This window comes from Prionailurus viverrinus, chromosome C1 (assembly GCF_022837055.1).
Source record: "Prionailurus viverrinus isolate Anna chromosome C1, UM_Priviv_1.0, whole genome shotgun sequence".
Classification (NCBI taxonomy): Eukaryota; Metazoa; Chordata; class Mammalia; order Carnivora; family Felidae; genus Prionailurus; species Prionailurus viverrinus.
The window spans coordinates 159,628,915-159,654,210 of NC_062568.1; the positions used below are offsets into that span (position 1 = coordinate 159,628,915).

At 40.5% G+C, this 25,296-nt stretch overlaps 1 protein-coding gene across 2 annotated transcripts in view; it reads right to left on the minus strand.

Annotated features, from left to right (window-relative positions):
- Positions 1 to 25,296, minus strand: part of PDE4B (phosphodiesterase 4B) — a 361,788-nt gene that overhangs the window by 19,056 nt on the left and 317,436 nt on the right. The window contains exons 1-2 of one of the 2 annotated variants that reach the window (XM_047870733.1): positions 23,101 to 23,189; positions 22,724 to 22,836 (exon numbers count right to left, since the gene is read on the minus strand). In XM_047870733.1, the coding sequence (XP_047726689.1) occupies positions 22,724 to 22,836; positions 23,101 to 23,137 (150 nt within the window). In that variant the 5' untranslated portion in view covers positions 23,138 to 23,189. Of the gene's footprint in view, positions 1 to 22,723; positions 22,837 to 23,100; positions 23,190 to 25,296 lie in introns of those variants that run through there. The other variant, XM_047870731.1, reaches the window with a different exon arrangement.

Genomic DNA, 25,296 nt, shown 5'->3' on the forward strand with positions numbered 1-25,296 from the left:
AATGTAATATAACATGCTGTTATTTTACACTAAGCAGCCTCAGTGGGCTCAGTGACAACACAAATGAAATCATTACAGATGTTTGCTACTTCACAGAAAGCGTACAGATGTAAATGTTTCACATTCTATCAAAGACACATAACAGAATCAAATTAACCCACCTTGATGTAACCCCAAGATACAGATAACAAATAGTTTGCCTCAGGCATTTTGGAAAGCTCTCCTCGCCACAATCCACAAATCCCTTGGAAAGAATTCACTGTTCTGAGAGAGCAGTCCCGAGAAAGGATGGGGAAAGCCTTGCAGGTTCAGTGGTAAAATAATCAAAGCTTATAAAAGACAAAGTCTCCAAAATTTAGGGCATTTCCTAATCCAAACAAAGCCCATCTTCACACTCCATTCTTACAAGAAGCCTACGCTCGCTGCTTCTTTCCTGGCAGAGAGAGTAATGAAATCAGGAATTGCACGAAGGAGCAAGAGCCTGTCTAAATGTATTCAGCTGGCTGGTTTGCAGCCCTTATGAATTATGAATAGTCCTGGTGGCCGAAGGGGTTTCCACTCTAGATTAGTCCTGCTCAGCTGAACTCTGCAAGGAAGGAGCAATTCTTCTTTCCTGTGGGGTTGCCAGACTGGGAAACACAGCCATCTTTTAAAAAGGAGAAGATTAAAATGGAGGAAGCCCCATGAATATTTAAGTAAATCCGAAGTCCCTACCCTCCCCCATTTCAACTAGGTGTTCTTAACCCTCTCTCCACTGCAGAGACCGCCCTCTCTGCACTCAGCCACTCTAACGTTTTCAAAGTGTTGGTGCATTGGATTCATTTACTTCCTAAACATTTTTTTAAAACTGAGAACAGGTTAGAACTGTGGCTGTCTTCAGACTAGGCTTTCAGAACACAAGTACTTTTTTAAAAGCTAGCTTTTTGGAGGATTTTTTGCACACCAACAGTGTGTGCCGATGTATTCAGCCTTCTTTCACAATCAAACAAATAGGAATAGAATTAACGCACTTCATTTAAAAAATCATTTGCAGAATGCCATTTTCTCCACTGCATCAGCTCACTAATATGCATATTAGATTGCATTCGACAAATGAATTAAACACATTTCACCTTTTCAATCTAGGATCTGGAATGTGTTAGGAAACGTAAGCTATCATTTGCTGCAGGCATGGTGAATTTTTTTGGGTTATGAATGACTATGCTGTTTTGGTATTTTAGTGTTAAACATCTTTTAATTCATGTTAGAAATATCTAGGAGTTAAATTAATTTTCATTTCATTCTAGCAATCTAGGACATGTTGAGAAAGTCATTCCCTTCCTGTAGACTCTCTCAATCTCTCTCTCTCCCTCCCTCCCTCCCTTCCTCCTCCTCCCCCTTTCCCGTGTCAGCATTAGACAGCACAGGCTAGAGGAAAGTCTAAGACCAGAGCCTTAATGCAGTGAGCTTCCCAGGCCCATCCCACCCCCTTCTTCTCCCTCCTCTCTGTTACCCCACCCTTGGACTCCCAGAAGTTCAAGTACAGCATGTTAAAGCAATAGCAAAGCACCATGGCAACAGCCCCCACACGCAATTGGCTCTCTTTCCTGTGAGGCATTCTCCTTTCAAATGAGCATCCTGCACCAACAATGGCTTCACTTCAAGCATCCAAGCCCCTGTCATGCCACTGCCTGTGCCCAGGAGACCCAGCCTTTCTAGCTGAAGGCAATGCAGCTTAGCATTGTTGCCTCCCGGCCCACCGCACTCCGCTTTGTCCTCAAAGAGGTTCTGGGGAGCCCTGCTTGTGTATGTGTGTTTTCCCACGATACAATATGTTAGTAACAATAACCAGGGATCCCTGGGTCAATGGTCTCAGCCAGTGTATTTTAGCTACGAACCTCTATGCAATTTTGAACGCCAGGTGAATTGTGTAAGTTCTAAGCTATTTATTTTTTTAAGACATACCTGCTTGGTCATCATGGCCTCTCATTTTTACTTCTCAAAAGTCAGGCACTTACACTAAAGACTTAGAAGCTGGAAAAGGCTGGATTCTATGCTCTGATTAAGCAGCTAAGTTCTGGCAAAGGAGGAAACTTAACTTGAAGCACTGTAAAAATATCTTGAAAAAAAAGCACATAGACAGATGATTCCTTTAACTATATCTCTGCATAAGACTTAGCCAAATGTAACATTCAAACACCCCATCCTCAGTTTGGTTCCTTTGGCCTGTGAAATACTTAGGAAGATTTTAGAGTCAATCACATTTGTACTAGATCAAACAAAACCATTTTATCATGTATTAGATAAATATTTATTGAACATCTAAAACATACCAGGCAAAGCATTAAAGATAGAGCAGTAAAAAAAAAAAAAAAAAAAAAAAAAAAGGGAGGGGGAAACCCCTTTTAATGCTTTTAATGAACTTCTATCCTAGTAGAAATAGTCAGATGAAGTATGGCATGTGAGTTAACCACAACAGTTAACAGTCTGGACAGAGAGGGGCTGGTTCTTTATTAGTCATATTGGCTCCTTAGCTCAGAATATAGAAGCAGGTAGAAATTCAATAATAAAAGTCTCAGAAGGGAAAAACTTTTCTCCTTCCTCTCTTTCTTTGACCTTCCATTGCCACAAAATCCTGTTGGGATATACTGTCATTCAGGCTCAGTGTGGGGGCAGGGAAGTGCCTCTCAGCTACAGGGCTGAGAATAAGCCAAACTCTTCACCTTTCCTGTATTGCTTAGGGAAGGAATAGGCTACAGAAGAAGTGAGAGATGAATATCACCTCCCTCCTTCTCATGCTTACAGATGGCCAACGCCACCAAAAACAAAGTCGTCCTGAGGTAACCATAAAACACATTAACTCGATGAAGTACGCAAATGGAGGTCATGCCGGGTCAGAAGCTGACCCAGTCCTAAAATGTTGCTTAGCAACAACCTGTGGTTTTCCTCCTCCATAAGGGAGGGCCCAACCACACTGACTAAGGCGATCATCGCTCTCATCAAAAAGCATTTATGACAAGCCCACTTATGTTGGGCTCTGTATAAACTAAGAAAGGCAGACCTGGCCTTCAAGGAGCAGACAGGGCTATCTTTTACATTCTAATAAGGTAGAGGACAATTAGAATGGTTTGTGCTGGCCTGTGTGATGAAACACACCGAGGAGTGGAGCGGGATATGAACTGTGCTTGAGATACGCAGGCCGAGGAGACAGTTGGAGAATTTGGCTTAGTTGGGTTTTCAGGGTCAGACTCCCATATGAAGGCTATTTCTGTTGAGCCAGAGACAGCCACAATGTAGTACACAAATCCTTTCATTCTTAGCTCTCTTAACACTTCTGTGAAGTCACTTCACCTCTCATACATAAAATGAAAATGATGCATGGTTTTCGGCCCTCAGCCTTTCAATCTGAACCTGTCATGATTCTACGATAAGTTCTGTGGCAGCCTCCCACAGTCTGGACACGATACTTACCAGCAACTGATATTTCCCAGAAAATAAAACTCTCTCAACACAACTGAGAAAAACAACCCAAATTGGAAATGCTTCAGTCTGTAAGAATAAGTCACCAGCAACAGAAAAGAAGCGTTTCTCATGCCTCCAGAGTTTGATACTCTAAGACTCTTGGAATCTCCCTGTCTACTTAGCAAGTTGTGTGTTCCGCCCAGAGAGCAAGGTAAAACAGCTCTACTGAGTGAAACTGTGTCCCAAGCAGTTACAGGATTGAAAGGGAATGGACATTATTTACTTTGTCAAATGCAGTAGAGAAATCCACAAACAGGAGTGCACTATGTCAAAGATAAATGTGTCTTTACTACCTAATGTACACAGATCCTATTTTTCTGTTAAGAATCTGCCTTCACAAGAAAACCCTGTTAAAGCCTACCTAGAAATAATGTCCCCAGAGGAAATGGCCAGAGCCCCTTTTGAGCACAGACAAGCAGTTTGTGAATGGACCCTTAGTAACACAAATTCCTCCAAGGCCTCCTAAAGCTTACGCCCAACACTAGATTTGCGAACACCGCTAGAAATTGCAATTATTTTTTGAAAATGGAAAAAGATATTATTCTCTGTAAGTGATTTAATCTTGCTTGCCTAGGATATATCTTCTTTATAAAATCATAGGTGAATGTTTTCAAATAGGCTACCTTTCAGAGTGGGAAGTTATTTAAAATACACAATAGCAAAAGCTGAAATTCAATTACACTTGATAGGAACATTTTGTTTTATGAGTTTAATTTTTGATTTCACTTCAATGCTACATACGGAGGTTATTTTCCTCTGAGCCATTTTTTTTTGTGGAATGATGGAACACTTGATCACTTTTCTATATTTTTCACGAGTGTTCCGGTTTGAGCTTTGTGCAGAGATCCACAGGCAACCTAGGAGCTCTCTTGGTAAAGAGTTTTTAGTTACACTAATTGCACAGGAGGCTTAATGTAGAAGGATCTCAGAGACTCACCCCAGTTCTAAAACTTGGTGGTTTTATGTTTGTAAGACATAAATTCGGAAGAGTAAGAACACCAGGGGCTAGTATCAAGCACATGGAGGAGCTACTTTTAAGACTAATCTGGGCTTGTGAGGGGGGGTGGGGGTGACCTGAGTTTCACTGAGGAGTGAATCTTTAGTGATCCAATCTATCTTCAGCCTATCAAAAACTAGGTAAACAGGCACCTTCCTCTTATTGATAACCTCACGCTGAAGTCTGAAGGTGAAAACTGTGTGGATTAAAAAAAAAAAGAAGAAAAAAAGAAAAAAAAAGAGCCAAAGAGAGGAAGACTGCTCCAGCAGTTCCCCTGTGGGTGGCCGTCTACGCAGGAGCCCATCTGTGAGACAGGCGCCTTATTGTGTGGGACCTTCCTGTTTTTGCAGTATGAAACAACTACCAAAGTCATTAAAGTCACAATGACTTTATTAGGGACTAAATTTTGACTCACATTTTACACTCTGTTAGTCACAACTTAATCAGAATTCCCGGGCATCAGGAAAGCAAGGGGGCTGAAAATTCCTCCTCAGAATGCTAGCGGTGGTAGAGGAAGTTGCAACCGCAGCACACAGTTCAGTGAAATGTGCAAGTAAGGAGGGCTCCGGTCTCTGTGCAAGATAAACTGAGTTTTGGTGGGGGGGCTCAGGTTGTTTTCAGTGATGGACACAGTTTCTTTAGTTATAAAATGGCTACCTTCTAGGAGCCATTTTATTTCAACATTGCTTTTTTCATACCCCTAATTTTACATGCAAAGAAGACCCAAAGAAGTGAAGAATTCTAATTTCTAAGCATCTATACTTTCCTTTACCAAATCTGATGTAAACAAAAGGCAGGGATATAGCGTACTTTCTGTGGAACCCTTTATCAAACTCACAATTTCCACAGTTCTTAACATTTCAGATTATCTGACAGTAAGCATCTCATCTCCTGTCTCCTTTTTTATCTTTCCCTCTCTATCATCCGTTTGAAACGTGATGTCACAGTTTCTTTAATGACCTGTCTGTCTTATTTGAGAGGCAAATGGAATTGAACTGAGTGAATAGGTAATAGGGTTCAGGATGGAAGAACATGCCATTCATTGTCCACTAACATCTACTAAAATAGAAACTACAGTTCCATGGTGGGCCATCCCAGAAGACAAGCGCTGCCGTGCCAATATTCTGGAGCAAACCCTCAGTCCACCAGGGGATAACGTTAGGTCATTCTAACTGTCCCTGTGCCACATCAGAAAGAAATTCATCTAAACATACTAGAATTGAGTGATTCTCTTCTTCACTGCCCAGGGGTGTAGTAAACCATACAAATATGTAATGAAAAACAAGCATGAACATCTCTAGGATATTCTGCAACAAAACATTGGCATTTATCATGAAGCTAAAATTGAATAAATTCTACTTGCTGGTTAAAGGACAAGTATCTGCTCCAGTGACATTTAAAATAAAAAAAAATTTTTTTTAAGTTTCTTTATTTTTGACAGAGACAGAGTGTGAGCATGAGCTGGGGAGGGGCAGACAGAGAGAGAGGGAGACAGAGAATCCGAAGCAGGCTCCAGGCTCCAAGCTGTCAGCACAGAGGCCAACGCGGCGGGGCTCAAACTCACGAACTGTGAGATCATGACCTGGGCCGAAGTCGGACGCTTAACCGACTGAGCCACCCAGGCGCCCCTGCTCCAGTGACATTTTAAAAGAAGGACAAACCATTAGTGCTTTCATACATTGAATTGACAAAAACTCAATGAGAATTTAAATACAACACTTTACAACTTGACAGCAGGTCTTGAACGGCCCTCAAAATTATTAAGTGTTTCTTCCTATTTATTCTTTTTGCTGCTGTCCGTTTTTCCTGGAATTTCTGAAAACATTTTAAGAGGAGATATGGTATACACTATTGCGACACTAAAAAATGGACCTCTTCTATACCCAAAGTAATTCCCATAAGAATGTTTACAGAAATTTCTCATGACTTAACATTCTCTTAATTCTTAAAGCTGCTGCAGTGACACAATTAAATAGACAAAAGACACTATTAAAGACATATTTAAATTTTAGGTAAACATTTTTTTTTTTTAGTAAAAGTGTGTTCTAGATATCGCAGGTCCCAAATATCCCATAAAGAGACTGGATTTCAAAATCATATACCCTGTCAGGTGTAGAGGTATTGTATATTTTTAGATAATTTAAAATGTTCAAACTTGTTCTTTTTGACAGAGGTCTTTCCTTCTGGTAAGAAACACAGCAACACTGCATCTGTTATTGGAGCTTCACAATTGCCTTTTATATATTTGACCCATACCTTTTAATCTGGCTAATAATGGAAACAGACCAAAAAAAAAGAGGTACTTTGGCAAATTTGGGCGTTGGCCTGACAAAAGATAGCAAAGGCCTTTCTTTAACAGATGACAAAAATCCTTGCAGCAACTAAGAAAAATCAAGGAATCAAAGTACACTATTTAGTTACCCTTTTGTTTTTGCATTTAAGCTGTCTACAATTTTTTTTCTCTGCCTAATGGCTAATATTTAACCTCAAGCTTCTAAAGCAAGTTCTAAGGCCATGGGAGCGTTAATGTGATTCCAAAGCAGATGACTAAGGTTTCTGTTGAACCATTTCACAGCAAGAAGTTCTATAACTTACTATACTTTTAAAATTAGAAAACTTACCATAGGTCACCATCCAGTCTAGTGTCCTCTACTGACTAGCAGAAAACAGGACCTTCATATCTGACTTGAAAGCCAGTGACACAGAACAGGAAAATTGCCCCCCAAACATGTGCTTTCTTTTTATAACTCCATAAGTATTGGTCATGATTCTCTTTAAGAATTGATACCCAATTTTACTGGACCATCTCCTGGCTTGTTTAAAATTCTGCACTATGTATAATCTTATTAGAATTCCCAATATTTTTGCAGCTACAAAAATCTACCCTAGCTGGTTTTTGAGATTACTCCTCTAATCCTTTAAATACATCATGTGGCATATATTGTGTTTTAAATTAATTATATTGATTTCAGCTAACTATGGTCACATACCCTTTGAGATAAAAGACAATGTGATGCTTCAAAGCCTGCTGTGGAAGTCATTACTTCTGGGTTAACAACTTCCCAGGGCTGGTATAGGCCTCCAGTCTGGAAATTTCCAGGATCACCTCTAGGGACCATTGAATAAATAAAGGAAATCCATGGGCTACACAGACACATCATTTTATTCCCTGAATAAATTATCAGGTTTGGCATTTTGGTAATCCCTACGATAGACTCTGCATTTGCAAACTGAGAAGAATGTGCCACAGGTGGGAGACTTGAACATAGTTTTGAACTATATAAAGGATAAAAACGGTGGTCATAAACTAATTTTATTCTATAAAAATTTTTATCACACATTTCATTTTCTTATTATTAGCTACCACAATTTAAAAGCGATGGATGAGTGCTTTGCACAACAGTGCACCCCCAAAGATATAGTTTGCCGCTTCATGGAAGGCTTATAAAAGTAGTCTCAGAGTTGGATGTGTAGGTCATACACACGATGTAGAGGGGGTTCTGATTATAGCTGGCCTTACCAGGGGGGTCTAACAGCATAAACAGGCCTCTAACAGCAAACTCAACATCTTACTAGCATGCCATACAATCAGCTGAGCATCCAGCTGAGTCTGGAAATAAAATCCCAGTCTGAGAAACGTGGCAAGTCACTGAGTCAGAGGCTAAGTTTTTCCAACTTAAAAATGGAAGGTTAGAAATTAAACATAAAGCGATTGGCAAAGTGTCTGCAGCACTTGTACTTGATTCCACAGGGTTTATACTTGAAGTTGATGTTTTGTTTCTCAGTTTTGTCTCTGAATTTTAAAAGAATCTGAGCTTATGGGACGTTCTTCGCATGGGTTTGCATTTGGGCGGAGCTTTCAGCCGGCTCTGCGGCATCTCAACCCTTCTCTTGTTGTTGACAGAGGCTGGTGTAATTAACTACACAATTCCCACAACACGCTACTGCAGGTGTGATGCAGTGCTATGTCATATTGATTACATGACACACGAGTTACTCATAGAAGTTCTGGCTCTCTGGGTGACACTTTGATTATTCACCAGTCTAAGGAGTGTAAACCAGAATTGCCAGAAAGATAGATGAAGCCTGTCAAATGAAACTAACTCAAAATGGCCTTGTGTTAAAACTGTAGCTTTAAAAAATACATATATATATTCTGAGATGTCCTGCTGTGGCCAACTCTATCCATTCATGATTCCATGACGTAGCCAATTTCCTCAAATTAAGTTTGGAACTGTTCAAATACTGACAAAAACCACGAATGGCCACAAGTTGCCTCGCGTAATGATAACGGCACCAAATATTCATTTTGCTCAGATTGCCACAGTGGAGGTCAGTCTAGTAACATATCTGAATTAATTGAATATGTGGCTGGGATAGCAGTGAGAGCAGTATCAGCAATATGTCAGAAAACACAACCAGACGATGACAGAATGACTAAGCTGCTATACTCCAGACACAACAGATATGCGGAGAGGCTGAGTTTCAGACACAACACGTGTTCATAGATATGTTCAGAGCTGCACATGCATTGCCTGTCTCCGAAGGGCTTAGATTCTTGGCCACAGGATGTAGCCTTTTCAAGAGAAAGGTAGACCAAATACCCCAACACCGAGCCAAATAACAGCCAAGGTGTGCGTCATATTTCTGTTCACAAAGAAATAGCATTTGGCCCTGATGACTTTGTTCTCTGTTGTCTGACTTTGAGTTTGGGAGAAGGCTTGGGGGCAAGAGTTTGCTGCGTCTGAGGGTACTTTGAAGAGTCACTGTAAACCAGATTGGGTGGGGGGGGTTCTCATTCAGCTGAACAATTAGCAAAATGAATTGGGCATGGCAAGCAACACCGTGTTTGTGCAACAGGAAACAGGATGGCTGGGTTCTAATGGATTTGCCGCTAACAACATACGTGCTTCTGGACAAATTAGATTAAGTTTCTGAGCCTCATGCAAATGATATTTGTTTGAATGCCTACCATGTGCCTAGAGCCATTTTAAATCCTGGAACTACAATAGTGAACAAGGTAGACACAATTCATGTCACCAAAAACCTTATAGTCTAAGGGAGGAGAGGAGTAAAGCTAAGTTCCACAACAAAAACTAAAAATCATAAACTGTGATAACAAATTGTAAAACCAACAAGGTACTGAGTTCAGATAATTAGAGAAGTTCTCTCCAAAGAAATAACATCTACATCTATGCTGAGGTCTAAAAAACAAGAAGGGACCTTGACTGAGTTCTAGCTTTAAAAGTCTATGATTACATAGACTTGGTTTTGTTACCAAGCCATATAAGAATATAATAAATTACCCTGTGGATTTCCTTTTAATTTTTATTTTGTAATTTATTTTTTTTAATGTTTATTTATTTTTGAAAAAGAGAGCGACAGAGTATGAGTATGGGAGGAGCAGAGAGAGAGGGAGACACAGAATCTGAAGCAGGCTCCAGGCTCTGAGCTGTCAGCACAGAGCCCGATGCGGGGCTCTAACCCACGATCCATGAGATCATGACCTGACCCGAAGTTGGACGCTTAACTGACGGAGCCACCCAGGCGCCCCTCCTTTAATTTGTATTTTTAAATCATCTGGCTTTGGAGCAAAAAGAAAAAGATTTGATTCTAGGCATCACCGGTTAGTAGCTGAAGGGCTTGGACAAATCAGTGACAAATCAGTCTTGCACCCTGCTTTCACACCGAAGTGAGGATATATGAATGCTTTCCTCCTGGTGAGCATCAGAATACGATAACATGGAGAGCTCTGTGTAAGCGGGAAAGCACTCTTCAGGTATGTCTCCTTACCTTGCTACCTTGGATCTGGCAACACAAAAATAACAAAGAGCTATACACTTGGAGAAAGTGGCCCTTTATTTAATGCTCTATCCTGGTACCATAGGGAACTTTGAGAGCAAATATGCTTTTAAGTGAAGGAATGGACTTAAAAAATCCCCACAAAATGCCCCTTAACTAATGTTTCCTCAGGCAGAATCAGAGTTCTCTGGGCAAGCAGTCCTGGATCTCAGGGCTAGATCTGAAAAGCAGTGATCAAAACAGAAAAATCTTTCCTGACTTCTTCGTGACTAATATCTCCTCTTCCTTTTTTTTTTTTTTTCTTTTTTTTATGAGGAAGGTAGTCAGTCCCCTATCCCCATCGGACAGATGAGGAAAGGAAGGCTGAGGCAGAATGAGCAGTGGCCCAGGTCACGCATCTAGCTGAGGTTGGAATGGAACTCTAAGAGTGGGAGGTATGCAGGCAGTAGGGAGCAGGATGGAGATCTTCCAGAGAGGGGCAGGGGTCTGTGCTGCCCTTTTTTTTCTGGGCACTGGAGATCAAACCATTCTCCCAAACCCTGCCTTTCAACAGTCTGCCAGAGTTCAGCATCAGATGACTTTCTTGTTTGCTTGACTTTGGCTAACATTGAAATCAACCTCCATCCTCGTGAGTGGGGTGGGGGGATGGGAGCACTGGGAATATGCCGGGGTGGGGGGCAGGGAGGGAAGAGTTGGCCAGAGAGCCAACAGTGTGCTTGGTACAATCTAGTGCTGTTGAACCTCAAAGGCATCTCCTGCTGTGAGTGTCCCTGGGCAGCCCTTCTTCTCTCCGGCCCTGGTCCTCACCCGCCATCCACAATCTCATCCAGCACCAGGAAGGCTCCGTCCACGTTCTCCAGCATGTATGAGAAAGAGTTCCTATTTTACTTATTTTAACCCAATATATTATCTTACTTTAAAGAAAAAGAACCCATTCCTACCCAGGGGCTCATGTTTTTATTTATTTTTGGCAAGACTCTCTTATTTTAGGATTTACTAAAGGCTCTAAAAGCTCTTTCTTGAAAAGCAATATATGGTTTTCTAAGTTTGAAAATTTTTCTATGCCCCACCGACAATGCAGCATTAGACAATGACCTTATTTTAATACCTTAAACATATAGGAGAGAGAATTAACAAAACAGTGTTTTTAATTATTGTAATCAAAATTAGATAAATTTTTGAAATTAAATCATACTGATTTAGAAATATTTAAAAAGTGTTACAATACAGCAAGGAAAAATTCAACGGCACCTCACCCTGTCGCAAACATAAACAGTGTACTGGACCTGTCCAAGAAAAACACACCTATCAGTAAATGCAGATATATTTAAGTCATTCTGACTCAATTACAGAAGGTAGCCGGCAGTAGCAGTCAAATGATTAGGGGCTGTGGCAGGACAGGCACTATGCCCTTTCACCTGGGTACATGGGTAGGTTCTGGCTGATTCAACTGACCTGTCTGGGCGGTGAGTGGGACATCTAGAGTAGGAGCTGGAGGACAATCATTCGTGATTTAGCTGCGTCCCTAGCTTCTCACAATCAATTGGGCTTGTAGGAGTATACTGGAAATTCATATTACCAATAGATAGTCTAAGTATGTTCCATTAATTTAAATTTTTTGAAAATATGAAAAAAAATTTCATTTTGAATATACTGTGCCCACTAGTGATGTCATTACCTGTCCTCATATCTATTTTTTTTTAACCTTTTTTTATTTATTTTTGAGACAGAGACAGAGCATGAAGGGGGGAGGGGCAGAGAGAGAAGGAGACACAGAATCGGAAGCAGGCTCCAGGCTCTGAGCCATCAGCCCAGAGCCTGACGCGGGGCTCGAACTCACGGACCGCAAGGTTGTGACCTGAGCTGAAGTCGGACGCTTAACCGACTGCGCCACCCGGGCGCCCCCCTCATATCTATTAAAAGTCCTCATGTCAACAAGTTTCTTAAATGACCAAATCAAGAAGAATTTTGGGGAGAGCTTTTTAAAACAAGATAAACCCTAAATCGACTACCACCAATGAACAGAAGTCTTCATTAGTTTTTCCTCTTTTCTCCTAACCATTAAACAGAAATAGAGCTATGTCTCTTTGATACGTTTTAGTCCTACTACCATAAGCATAGATGGAGTCTCAAAAAATTCAAAACATGATTGTAGGCCTCAAGAGCCTGCAATCTGGAGTAAACATAAATAAAGCCTCAGAGAACTAAAATATTAACTACGATATTAACCAATAAGTTAGTAAGAGAATGATTTAAAAAAATCTGATCAAACCGATTTGGGCCAGGTTTCAAAAAAGAAAGCCGCAAAGTGTGGCATGTCAGGAGTAGGCTCTTAGTATAGGCCTGATGATGTATTTGAGCCAAAGGGAAGTCTTCAAAGCAATAGAATACCAAGAGAAGGATAAAGGTGCGTATCTCTTCATTCTCAAGTTCTCATAAAACTCTTATTTGTATTCTTTTTTTTTCTAATTTTTTTTAACGTTTATTTATTTTTGAGACAGAGAGAGACAGAGCATGAACAGGGGAGGGTCAGAGAGAGGGAGACACAGAATCCGAAACAGGCTCCAGGCTCTGAGCGGTCAGCACAGAGCCTGACATGGGGCTCGAACTCACGGACCGCAAGATCATGGCCTGAGCTGAAGTTGGACACTTAGCCGACTGAGCCACCTAGGCGCCCCCCTTTTTTTTAATTTTTTTTTAACGTTTATTTTTATTTGTATTCTTAAGCCAGGTTTTCAATAGATGTTCTGATATCAAGTGTAGAGAGGAAGTTGGAAGTCCAGTTTCGATCAATAGGACCTACTTAAAACTTGAGTATCATTTCAATTATGTGAGGATAAAAATGGTAATCCTGCCCGCCTTTGTAAAATGAGATATTTTTCTGATAGTAAATAAATACATACATATACATATACACACACATATATACACACAAACATATATAGGTATATACATTGATAATATATACATACAATTTTTAAAGTTTAGTTATTTATTTTGAGAGAGAAGGAGACAGAGAACAAAAGGGGGAGGGGCAGAGAGAAAGACAGAGAGAGAGAGAAAAAATCCCAAGCAGGTTCTTCATTGTCAGCGCAGAGCCTGATGCGGGGCTCGAACTCACAAACTGAGATCGTGACCAGAGCCGAAGTCAGACACGTAACCTACAGAGCCACCCAGGCACCCCACATATATATATATATATATATATATATATATATTTTTTTTTTTTTTTTTTAATTCAGAAATTAAAACAGCAAAAAGTGAAAAAAAATGCCAAGGGCACTTAAAGTAACTCATTTCAAATACTTCCTGCTAGACTTTGAGCACACAATTTTCAGGAATACTAATTTAGTTCTCTTTACTTGAAGTGATTAAGACATGTATAGCTTTTACTCAAGAAAGGTAATGAGAAGGGCAATGAGAAGGTTAAAGATCAGTGGAAATGATAGAGGGAATGTCCCCCGTCTTAACTGCAATCAGCCTTTTGCTGAAGATGAACAGCAAACTGGATTTGTAATCAGACCTGTATTTTACTACCTTAATCTTCCATTAATTAACCTTACGACTCTGGAGAAGTCATGTCATAATGAAATTACCTTTCATTTAGATTGTGTTTTATATTTGCAAAGATCTGGAGTATATTAGATTATTTAGTCCTCATCTCTAAAATGAAGTCTTCAAAATCAATGATACCTTAGGTTCTCTTTTAGGCTTAAAGTTCTGGGATTTTGTTTAATGCAACCATGTGTGACTATAACTGGAAAGAATATATTTCAATGTTTTTTTGGCTTGATTTATCAACTTTCATACTGATCAAAGTCATTAAATAGTTGCCAAATTACCACTTCACCTTGCCCTGTCTAATCAGCTTTGGCACACAGCCTATTTGGTTGAGTTGGAAAGATATTTTTATTCGATGATGACTTCTCTTCTACTGTTTTCTTTCCAAAACAACTCATTAAAATTTACCTCTTCAGATAGCAAATGACAAAACTCTCATCCTAAATCTAAATTTTTTAAATTCATTTAATCACTTTTACGACCTGGTATCTGTACTCAAAGTTCATCTTTACAACTGCTGAAGGTTATAGCATTATGCACTATGCTGTTAGCAAAGAGTGAAGGAAACTTGGCCATTTAAAGTTTTAAAGGTATACTTTCAAGGTTGCCATACATTGAACCACTAAAAAATATAAAACGGTAAAATTGAGCCATGAAGATGAAATTTATTTTCAATACGTTCACTAAACTTCAGTCTCTGAAGGCTTTAGGTTTCAGAAGTGGTATATTTTTTAAGTTGCAAGTAATTAGCAGAAGGAAACACAGGACTGATGAGCAGAAATGCATGATTTATAGACTTTAAACTCTGCTCCATAAAAAGAAAAAGACTATCGGGTATTTCTTAAAGAGAAAAAGATTATCAGGCACTTCCCAAAACAGAAACAAAAGAAACAGAAGTTTTACTGTCTTCTTCATTTCTAAATAACTTAACAGTCCTTTCTTTGTGGAAACACTTGGCTACTTTAAAGTAAATCAAACAAAGGAAGTTACAGTAAAATTTCCAGGAGACTAAACAGTTTGGCACCAGTTGAGGGAAACATCACGTACAAATGGGCAAGTCAGAGAGGGGCTGACAGGTTCCTGAAAAATGCTAAGTGGAGAGATGTGCTGGGATGCACATCCACTATTGGCATAGTGCCTTCAAGAGCGTGAAATCTATTGACTGTGGCACAAGTCTGCCCGAGTATCTTTGGTTTGGCAAGTCCTGGCTTCCAGAATGCTGATGGATCTCCATTTGCTGAGCACACTCTTACTTAGACGTAAAGTGTTTTGGAAAAATAGCACAAGAGTAAGCTCCACCCCTGGCTTTTCTTTCATAGATAATAATGGCACTGATTTTGGAAGTTTTTCAGATTGGAACACATTCTATCTAAAAGAAGAAAAAAAAAGACACGGAAGAAGTATAAAAAGTGTGAAATAGACATTTATTCCGTTAATATATGTAATTCTATTTTTCAAAACTAGTGTTCTGGATTTATATGTGATACTCTAAATATAGTTATCTGATTTGTTTTTCATATGGAATGAAAGGCTCCCCTAAAATGATGTATTTATCAGATATTGATAATATAGTGCTGTCTTATCAGCTAGCCTGAGGTGCAACAGGCAAAGGTAATGTGCCCTCACTTCATTTCTGCTTTATTTTTAAGGATTTGATCATGTGGGGACTTTCAAATGAATTAGCAGAAAGACTGGGGTACATGGATTGGAACTCAATGAAGGAAATGGTTCTGTAAATATCAGTGCAGAAATATTTAAGTTAAGCAAAATAGATGAAAAATCAAACTTATTTCAAAGCACTACACTTTCAAAATCTTTCATTTGTTAAGTTTTCAAAGAGTAAAACTTAGAACACGCAATACACTCTCAATAATGATATGGTTGATAATGGTGTTTGGAGCTGACAGCCAAGAAAGAATTCTTGAGATGTCTTCAGCGCAGAAAGGTGGTTTTATTAAAGCATGGGGACAGGACCCGTGGGCAGAAAGAGCTGCACTGGGGTTGTGAAGAGTGACGGATTGTATACTTTTAGGCTGGGAGGCGGGTAGCGATAGTTAAGTCTCTTAAGGTATTTTGGAAGCAAGGTTTCCAGGACCTTGAGGGGCTAGCTGCTGTTAGGGAAAGGTCATTTATCACTACTGAGTAAAAACTCAGTCATGAGACCCTTCAGATGTATATCAATGGGCCATAAACTTGGAGTATGATAGCCAACATATATTCTGGGGGATAGAGATAAAGGAAGTTTCCAAAGGAATTTTTATATGTTTAAGTAGACTTACAGGATATTGGGGATTGGGCTAAGACTGCCTTTGCCCTTAGCAAAGTGTCATCATTGAGGCAGCTGAACTCCTCCTAGAGGATGCCACTCTGCCTGTCTCAAGGACTTGTCAACGGGCTGTAAGTTGTAAGGAAACTTAATTTTTTTTCCTTCTGCCTTAGTTTCACACATCAAATAATACGGCTTAGAAATGTCCCTATATTAATTATTGCTACTGAAGCAATGCTCTTCTGTTTCATGGTCTTAGGGCATATGCTAGAAAAGATGTAATATATGATGAAATTGCCCCAATTAAATTTGAATGATGTTTTTTAAAAAAAAGAATAGCCTCTCTCCATTTTCTTTTTATGTTGTGGGGTGAATAAAAAGGGAATTTGGGGGTAGGTTGTCTTTTAAACAAAATTTCACTGTCTTCTCTTAGGCCATGATGGAGAATTTTGGAAACAAATAGATCCTGAATTTAGTAAACTGGTCCACAATAGGCATCAGATTAGTTTAATACGGTTATTCACATTTTTGATGAGTGCTTTACAACCATTTTCTATAACTATGGTTATTCTCCTCCCTCTTCTATGTTAAAAGACACTATTTCCCAGCCAGGAAGATTGAATTTAAGATTATTAAGGGCTGGTCTGGAGGCCTAGAGGATGGAATCTGCAGACTAGGATTTTGACCTAGACCTAAACAAGCAATGATGTCCAGAGTTAGAAGAATAAGACATCCCAGAAATGACAAAATTTCCTTGTGAGGGTTATTAAATACTTCTATATGTCTATATTTATCTGTCCCATTGGGATCAATGACGGTGAGTCAGATGGCCCCGAGTGTGAATCCTACTCTCTTCTTTACCCTAGGCAATTTAATTCAACTCTTTAAATCTCACTTTACTGTAAAATCAAGATGATAATATATCTATTCCAAAGGGCTGCTGAGAGTATTAATGACAGAATGTCAGTAAGGAGCTTAGCACATGTCTGCACACATACACTTGTAAAAGGAGTTTGGTTGTCTATTACTGCCCCAACAACAAACACAAAAGCTGCAGGAGACCATGGAAATAGCCTTCTCCAACTGTTTTGTTTTGTAGATAAAGAAAAGCAAGGTTTCAAAATGATTTGACTGTTTGAGATAATGTCCCTCAATGGAGGCATAGCTAGAACTCAAACTCATGGCTTGTACCTGTAAGCTCTCTTCCCTTTGCTGCCTCCAGTTCTATATACATCTGGGAGGAAAGTGAGAAAAGTTGGATGGAAAATATTCGAGTGCCCCACTTGGCCATCAGAACTGATTTTCATTCTAGTCTGCCCTCTAATCCGGGTCAACTCTGGCATTCATGAGGCCACATACGTAAGTTTAAATAGATAAAGATACAATTCGAGCTACCTCCAATACTCCCACCTCGACAGACACCCCTTCCTAGCAGCATGGAAGGCCAGCATGAAATGTGCATTCCTGGTTATAGCAGTGCAGGGGGGACCTAGCTCCTGGCCCACGCCCTGTCCCATTTCTTCTCCACGGAACCCATGTGCAAGCTTTTGTGCACCCTCTGCCACAGCCTGCATGTTCAAGTTCCTCCCACACACCTCTTCCAAGCCGGACTGCTGCCTCTTGGCTACTCCTTGGGCAGGATATGTTTCCTGCAACATATCCAGGAAAGAGGCCTGTACAGGCCCTGGAAGTGGGTTCAGAGCCATTGGGTAGAGAACATACGGGGCCCATTGGATGCAGTGTAGTCTGGATCAGGAAGCACAGCTGCCCGTTAGCCCGCCTGCCTTCTCACCTCCTGGAGCAGAGTGTAGCGGGAGGAAGACCAGGCTAGGGCCCTCTTAAAGCAAAGGGTCCTGGGAAAGGACCCCTCTTGCCCTAAGCATGGCAATGCTGTAGTCCTATCATTTAACTTTGGGCAAAAGTGGAATTAATCCCCTTCAGTAATTGGTCACCTGCCTATCACCTTCCTGACCGAGCTCTAAGGTGAACCTGTTGACCAACACAATCTATTTCCTTTATGGTTCTTCTGGATCCAACATGTCTCATATTTATCAATTTTTCAGTTAAATAGAAAAAAGGACTCACCCAATTACAGGGCAACCAGCCTATCATGATCACATTCCAGTAGCATGCAGCTTGGATCCCAGGTGGCTCCAAGCTGGTGGAATCAATATGAGTTTATTCTCTCCCACCCAAGAGCACAGGCAATTATTTGCCTTTACAAAGGTTCAGTAGTTCAGTACTCTGGTATGGACACACCTGAAGAACCGGAAAAATAAACCTGCATAGCCAGAAGGACTCACTTCCCCTGTGATGCTATCTGCAGTTGTCTCCATGAGGCCTTCAGAGAAAAAAGACCTTCTATCTCCCATTCCTATCTTACAGATTTCCTTAGCAAACACTGACTGAAGTGCTGGGTCCTGCTCCTTCATTCTAAAGAGACTACTAGTATTAAGGAGCACGGCTCTTTTCAACAATGAAACATCAATTTTCACCTTTGACCTACACATAAAACAGCCCTGGGGGGGCAAGCTAGCCAAGAAAGAAAAGGATAATGGAGATGTTTGTGGGGAAGTTAGGAGAGCAATAAGTTGTTTGAATATAGCTCCTTGCTAAATACCACAGCATGTTCATCTTTTGAAAAACATTCAACATGCTGGGTATAAATGACCCGTCTGAAAACTTTCACCCGAAAAGTTTAGGCGAGAGACTCCACTTCTCAGTCAAAGCTCCCTTTCCTTGTCATTCACAGCTACGCCTGACTGGGATTGTTTTGTGCAGGTCCTTCCTCAGCTACTGTTGTTGCAACTCTGTACTTTTCTGACTGAGTCTGTCAGGAAGGAGACAGGAAATTCTAGTCACCCGCACAGCAGCTGTGCCATTCCTCCTATCCTCCTCCAATGACGTCGGTTGGCTTTGGTGACACGAGGTCAGGAACTGAGCCACAGTGAAGGTCAGGAAGATAGGTCAGTGTTTATGCCGTTGTTGGGCTGGGGATCCTGCTGAGGCTATTTGCTTTCTTCCTTGCTATACTGTTTCTCTTTCCGTTCCTCTTTTTACACGGCACAGCCAAAGCATCCTGTTTTCAAAACATCTGACTGTTTTGCCACTGAGGAACTCATGCTCTGATGCATTTCGCTGAAGTGTATGACAATTCTTCTAATTCAAGAGGTGATAAGAGTTGAAACAAAAATTAATGAACAAGTCTAAGAAGCCAATCTGTTGTTAGAGACAACAGCTCTAACATGTCTAACTGAACCTGGGCTGCTGGCAGAAGGTTTCCTTGACATTCTTTTCATCTTGAAAAACAATGTCATTGCCTCATAAAACTGCTTCATTTATTTCATCTTGTCATTTTTGGGAAAAATAACCTACCGTATTATCCCACCTGGCTGCGTCTTTCTCTGTAATTCTGGAATTCCATTTGACCTGGGGCCAGTATTAAGGGATAAGGGAAATTGGGGCCAAGGAGAAGTCTATGTTTCTAGAAGTCACAGAAACAGTTCCTTGTCTAACTCTCAGGCTCTGAAGCACACTTGGGAAAGCCAGTTATAATCTTTGATGTCACAATTTTCTTCAAAATATAAAAGGGTGAAGAAAAAACAATAAACACACAACCCTACCCAGATGGGTAAATATGAAAGACTGCTTCCTTTTTCTCTACTAGACACAGTCAATGCTCAACCATTTGCGTGTTCCCAGACACCCCCAACATAAAACACTGGTTTTCCCATCACCACTGTTGAGTCGGTAAAAACTCAGTAATCGCTTAGCTGATCAGAACTAAGGACCCATAATTTTTGCAAAGATGTAGTAAATGCTATCAACAAGTTATCGTTTATTAATTATTACTACACATCAGGTGCCTTGCTGAAGGTTTCAGATGCATTATCTCATTAAATCTTTACAGTAACCCAGTAAGGTAGGGTACCACTTTTACACTTTGTACCTGTTTTACAGATGAGAAAATTCAGTCTTAGAACAGTTAAGTAAGTTAGCCAAGGTCAAGTAGCTAGTCAATGATAGAGACAGGATTTGAACTATGATCTTTTGACTCCAAAGCCTATGCTTTTCACATACTTCCCTGTATAGAACATCTTCAGACTCACTTCCAAGTCTATCAACTCAGAGATTTGCCAAGACTGCCAAAAATGACCAGATACAACTACATAGGCGTGATAATGATAACGATGATGATGACTGTATTTTTAAACAGTGACTTGGATGGAATGTTCAAATAATTTCAACCACATTTAAAAATAAATGTGGAATTTTATTTTTACCACAAATAATTCAATTCCCAGAAAATGGATACAGATCAATTTCTTTTTGGTGGCCACAAAATATTATTATTATATTATATTATATTATATTATATTATATTATATGTGCCACAGATTAAGCCTTACCTGAAACAATTATCTGGCTAATCAAGATTCTGGGGGGAAAAAGGTCACTGAGTGAATAGAAAGAGAAGGAGATCTTTTTACAAATGAAATTGACTTTGGCTGTCAGCTGAGCATTATTCATCTACTGGATAATTGCTTTGCCTTACAACCTCTCCACTGCACATATCAAAAATAGGTGAAACTGCATGCCTTGTCCTTAAGCTAACTGTGTCAGCATTAAGGTTTAGCCCTTTCTTTAGGGTTAGCTCTATTCAGCTTTCATTGCTTCCTGCACAGGATACCATAAAGGAGGAGCGGAAGCCTTAAACGATTGGAATTCTCACTGGGACCCACACAGTCTTTGGTCTTAGAGCCTTATTGACCATTACACTGATTAGGAACAATTTGTAAATACATTTGTAAAATAATGTGTCATTTCAGGACTCCAGACACAGACCTGGTTAGAATTTATAAGGCATCAACACTCCAAATGAAAAATAAGGACAATTTGCAGTTTCTCAATGTATACTCTTTCTGTTCCCTGGAGTTAGTTGTCTACTTTATCTTAGTAACTCAAGAAGAAAGTTCAGCATGTTTTTTATGGTGAAAGCTGCTAAAAAACTACCCCTAAATATTGGACCTACATCTTGTATGGGCATCAATGCTCACAACATGCAGTGAACAAAGGATCTGTTAATGCTCCGAAGCAGGCTAAAGCATGTGTGAAAATCTTCCTACTTGGAGTCCAGTGTGCTTTAGAGAAGTTACGCAGTTAAGCCCTCCTCGTGGGGAAGCAGTTGGTCAAGTTTACAACAGCCTGGAAAATACCGGAATTTAGTTTTCAGTTGAGAACTTCAGAAAAAAGTCAGTAAATAGTTAAATCTCAAAAGTTTTCTTTTGTTTTTCCAACTTGAATCTGAACTACAATTTGACAAAGAGACTTATTTTATTTTTTGCCCTTTCATTAACCAAGAAACAAGAGTTAAGAAGAATCTATCCCCACACTCCCAGGCCCCTTCAAGACCTCCTAAGGACACAGGGCTCCAAGCACTCAGATCCCTCGAGCAGGAGTCAGTAAGCCTTGATAGGAAGGTGATACTTATAACGTCAGAAAGAGGGAGGAGGGACACACATTCACCAGGGAACCTCAGGGCTGGAAAGGGCATGTTGGCAGGTGTGGAGCAAAATCTCTTCCCAGTACCAGAACCGTAAGATAGTAAGACAATTCTTCAGGCTAAGATGATTGGGGATTCTTAAGATATACACTTATAAACGTATAGTGTTAAAGCTTTCCACAAAAACCAATGACAATAAATATATACACACATACACACACATCATATATATTTATAAAGTTAACATTCTCCAAGGGGGGGGGGGACAAACAAACAAACAGCAACAACTCTCACTACATAAATTAGCACTCTAAATCCAGGTGTTAATTAAACAAATGATACAATGACAGATAATTAAAACTCTTCAACACTAAATTTTGTCTGGGGATTGTAAGTAAAACTATTTCTTCTTAGTATGGGTGGAACTTAATCTCAAATAAGTCCACTTTGAAAAGCAGCAAACTTTTAAAAAAGAACTTTCTTTTTTGGGAGACAGAGTATTTTCTTTCTTTCTTTCTTTCTTTCTTTCTTTCTTTCTTTCTTTCTCTCTTCTTGTTAATCTTAGGTCATGCCAGCATCACAAAAGAAATGTTAGAGAATCCCAGAATGTCCTTCTGAGAAGAATTTCAGAATTAATAGAACTTCAGGGAGAACCATTCTCTCCATTGATACATGGAGATCGCATTATTTTCTTGTTCAAAAAAATATGTCTAACACCTGGTTGCAATGCAGCGTGTTACCATTTTACCCTATGAATTCATTCAGATTTTATCTTCCTGACAGCGGTTTTTCTTTTTTAAAGGATTTTCATTTGTACAGTTAATAAGCACCTCTCCCCTTAAACAAATTCCAAACTACATCACTAACAAAGAAGTTTGGTTTCTGGGCATGAAAGCGGATGGAGGATTTTTAACTTTTGCTGCAGCATCAAGGCACCAGAAAAGTGTGGCACTTGGGGACAGAACCCTCCGAGGCAGGCTCAGCAAACCCGTTCTCACGCCGCGTCCTCGGATGCACCCCAGGCTGCAGGCAGAGGCCGGGGGGAGCCCAGGGGACGCCGGGGAGCTTGAGTGAATAAACGGTCACCCCTTACCTTGTTAGAAGCCATCTCACTGACAGAGCGGTAGGTCTGGATGGTCTCTAGCTGGTCTAAGCACCAGTCCAATTCCTCCAGCGTTTCCATTGCTAATTTTTGATAAGATTCTTCTGCAAACAAACACACAGGCATGTAGTTAGGCTGGAGCGGCTGCAGGCTGTCCATAGCCGAGTCCCCGCCGCCGCCGCTGATTCCGGAGCTACTGAAGGTGGCCCCGTGCTCCTTCATTATTTGCGCGCTGACTCCTTCCTTCCAGCTCTCTCCACCAGGAGAACAAATCACCGCGGTGCTCTGCCTGGGGTGGCTGGTGCCAAGTTTTCACCACCATCCCCCCCCCCCTCACCCCCCGCTTGGATGAGGTGTCCCTGGTCTACCAAGAAACTTCCTCCGAGGAAGAAGGCGGGGAAACATCTCTTAGAGACTCATCTGCATACATGTGTCCTAAAACTAAAGGCAGAAGCAGTGAGTTTTCTCAGGCTCTCTCTGCCTTAGTCATCCCGGGGCTCTTCAGGGTGCGTGATGTCATTTCTGAGGGTTTGCAGTCTGGAGGAGAAATGAGGAAAGCATTTTCTCATTTGCTTTTCTTCTAAATGAAACATTTGGGCGCGGGGCTGGGGGAGGGGGTGCCGCTGACAGTGACTTTGGAAGTCTAGGCAGTCATTCATTCAGGGGGATATGCACATGTTGGAGACTTGTAATTCAGCACACATTGACCCGCACTAGCAAGAGGTGTAGGCTACTCTCCCCTCTTCTGAATCTCTCCTTTAAGATGAGGTTTCTCTGATAAGACTTCTGTCTAAGAGAAACTGGAGTTTTACGGGAACACGTTTATTGGCCTGGAGTCTCAGCTCTTGTTATACTAAACAAAGCTAAAACTCTCTTCTGCCACTGCCAGGGTCACAGGGAAATTCTGAACCGGACTTTCAGGTGGAGCCAGATGTGAACACTGCAGATTTTCACTTTGATTAAAGCCAGGGGCTGTGCTTTGTGGTGGTGGGACTCTAGACATTCTGGAAATATTTCTCAGTAGTCCATTAAAAAATGTTGTCTTCAAGATCATACTTTTGCTGGATAATAAAGATCTTTCTGAATGTTCAAAACGTGTCCTTCCATACCCAAGAGTCTAATATTCAACATTATTGACTTAAGCACTCTATGTTAATAAACACGGAATTGACTTTATAAATGCTAGATGAATTAATGATGCAACAGTTCTAAAAGTCAGCCAGACTCTCCTGCATACATGACTGGTTTTGAGGGGAACAGCATTCGTTAATTCTATCAAGCTTTCTGGAAAGCGGGCACACAACAGGTGCTAATAAAATTTAAAAATCTTGTGTGGACTTCTATTACAGAAAAGATTACACACATTCCTGTCAAATTTAGAATATATTTTTCATATGTTCATACAGAAATCCAAGGGAGACCACATAGCCTCTTATTGTTACTTGAATAATTCTGTGTGTGTGAGACATTCACACTAAGTAGGAAGCAGAAAAGAGAATGAGTAAAAGAGTGATTCCAATGGACTAGAATCGCTTGACTACAGACGCACATTTCAAAGAATAGATCTTTCATTTATCCCTCAAATACACAGACGCTAGGATAACGAGGGGTTAAAATTCAATATCCTGTATGTCATACTTAAAAAGCCACAAAACCATTGGAGGTGACTTCCTCTATTTTTTTCACACTCCGCAAAAATGTGCAGACAAGAACTGAGGCGTTTTTAGTAAAACTCATTTCAAGCCAGACTTACACATCCCTTCCCTCCTTTCCCCTTCAATTTTGTTATGCTGCTTCCACAGGCAGAAGCTCCTCACTTACTGTCTAGGGTGTCCAACACACCCCTTGTCTCCTCTATTTCTTTCCAGAGGATCACTTCTTCCAACGAAGCTTTCCCTGAAGTGCCAGAACCCCCCCATCCTCTTTCCCAGCCTCTTATCAGAGACAAAGTCCAACCATTTCCCAGCTACTTGGGCCTTACTACCATCATGTCTTCCATATCGCAACTTGTGGTTCTCAGTAACTAAGATGCTCAGAGCCTTTGGAATTGGCCGATATGCCACATGACCATGAGATGATCTATCACATTTCTCCTTCATGAAGAGGGAAAAAAGGGATCCAATTTCCACTCTGGGCTGACAAAGGAAATACAATAATCGTAACAGCAGAAGGACTAGGAAGAAGGAGGACTCTTCAAAGACCCAGCAGTAAAGGGTTACCTCCACAGCTCATTCACTATTACCCAGAACAAGCACATCTGAGCTCCTAGACTTAGTACAGTCGTGAGATCCCAGTGACTGGCCAATGGATATGATAGGCCCTTACTCTACTGCCCTTTCTTATTCTGGTCAGCTACAATATTTTTAAGTGAGAACTTTTGTGAAGTTAGTGTTGTAGTTAGTGAGAATTTGCTCCTTTCCAGACTGTTAATCTATAGTTAAAACTCGGTTTGTGTCTCATTCTGGACCCTTTTTATCACAGTAACTCACGCAGGCTGCACAGATGTCAGAGTGGGCTAAGTATATGGGCATCAACCCCCTGCTACTTCTGGGGAAAGCCAAAGG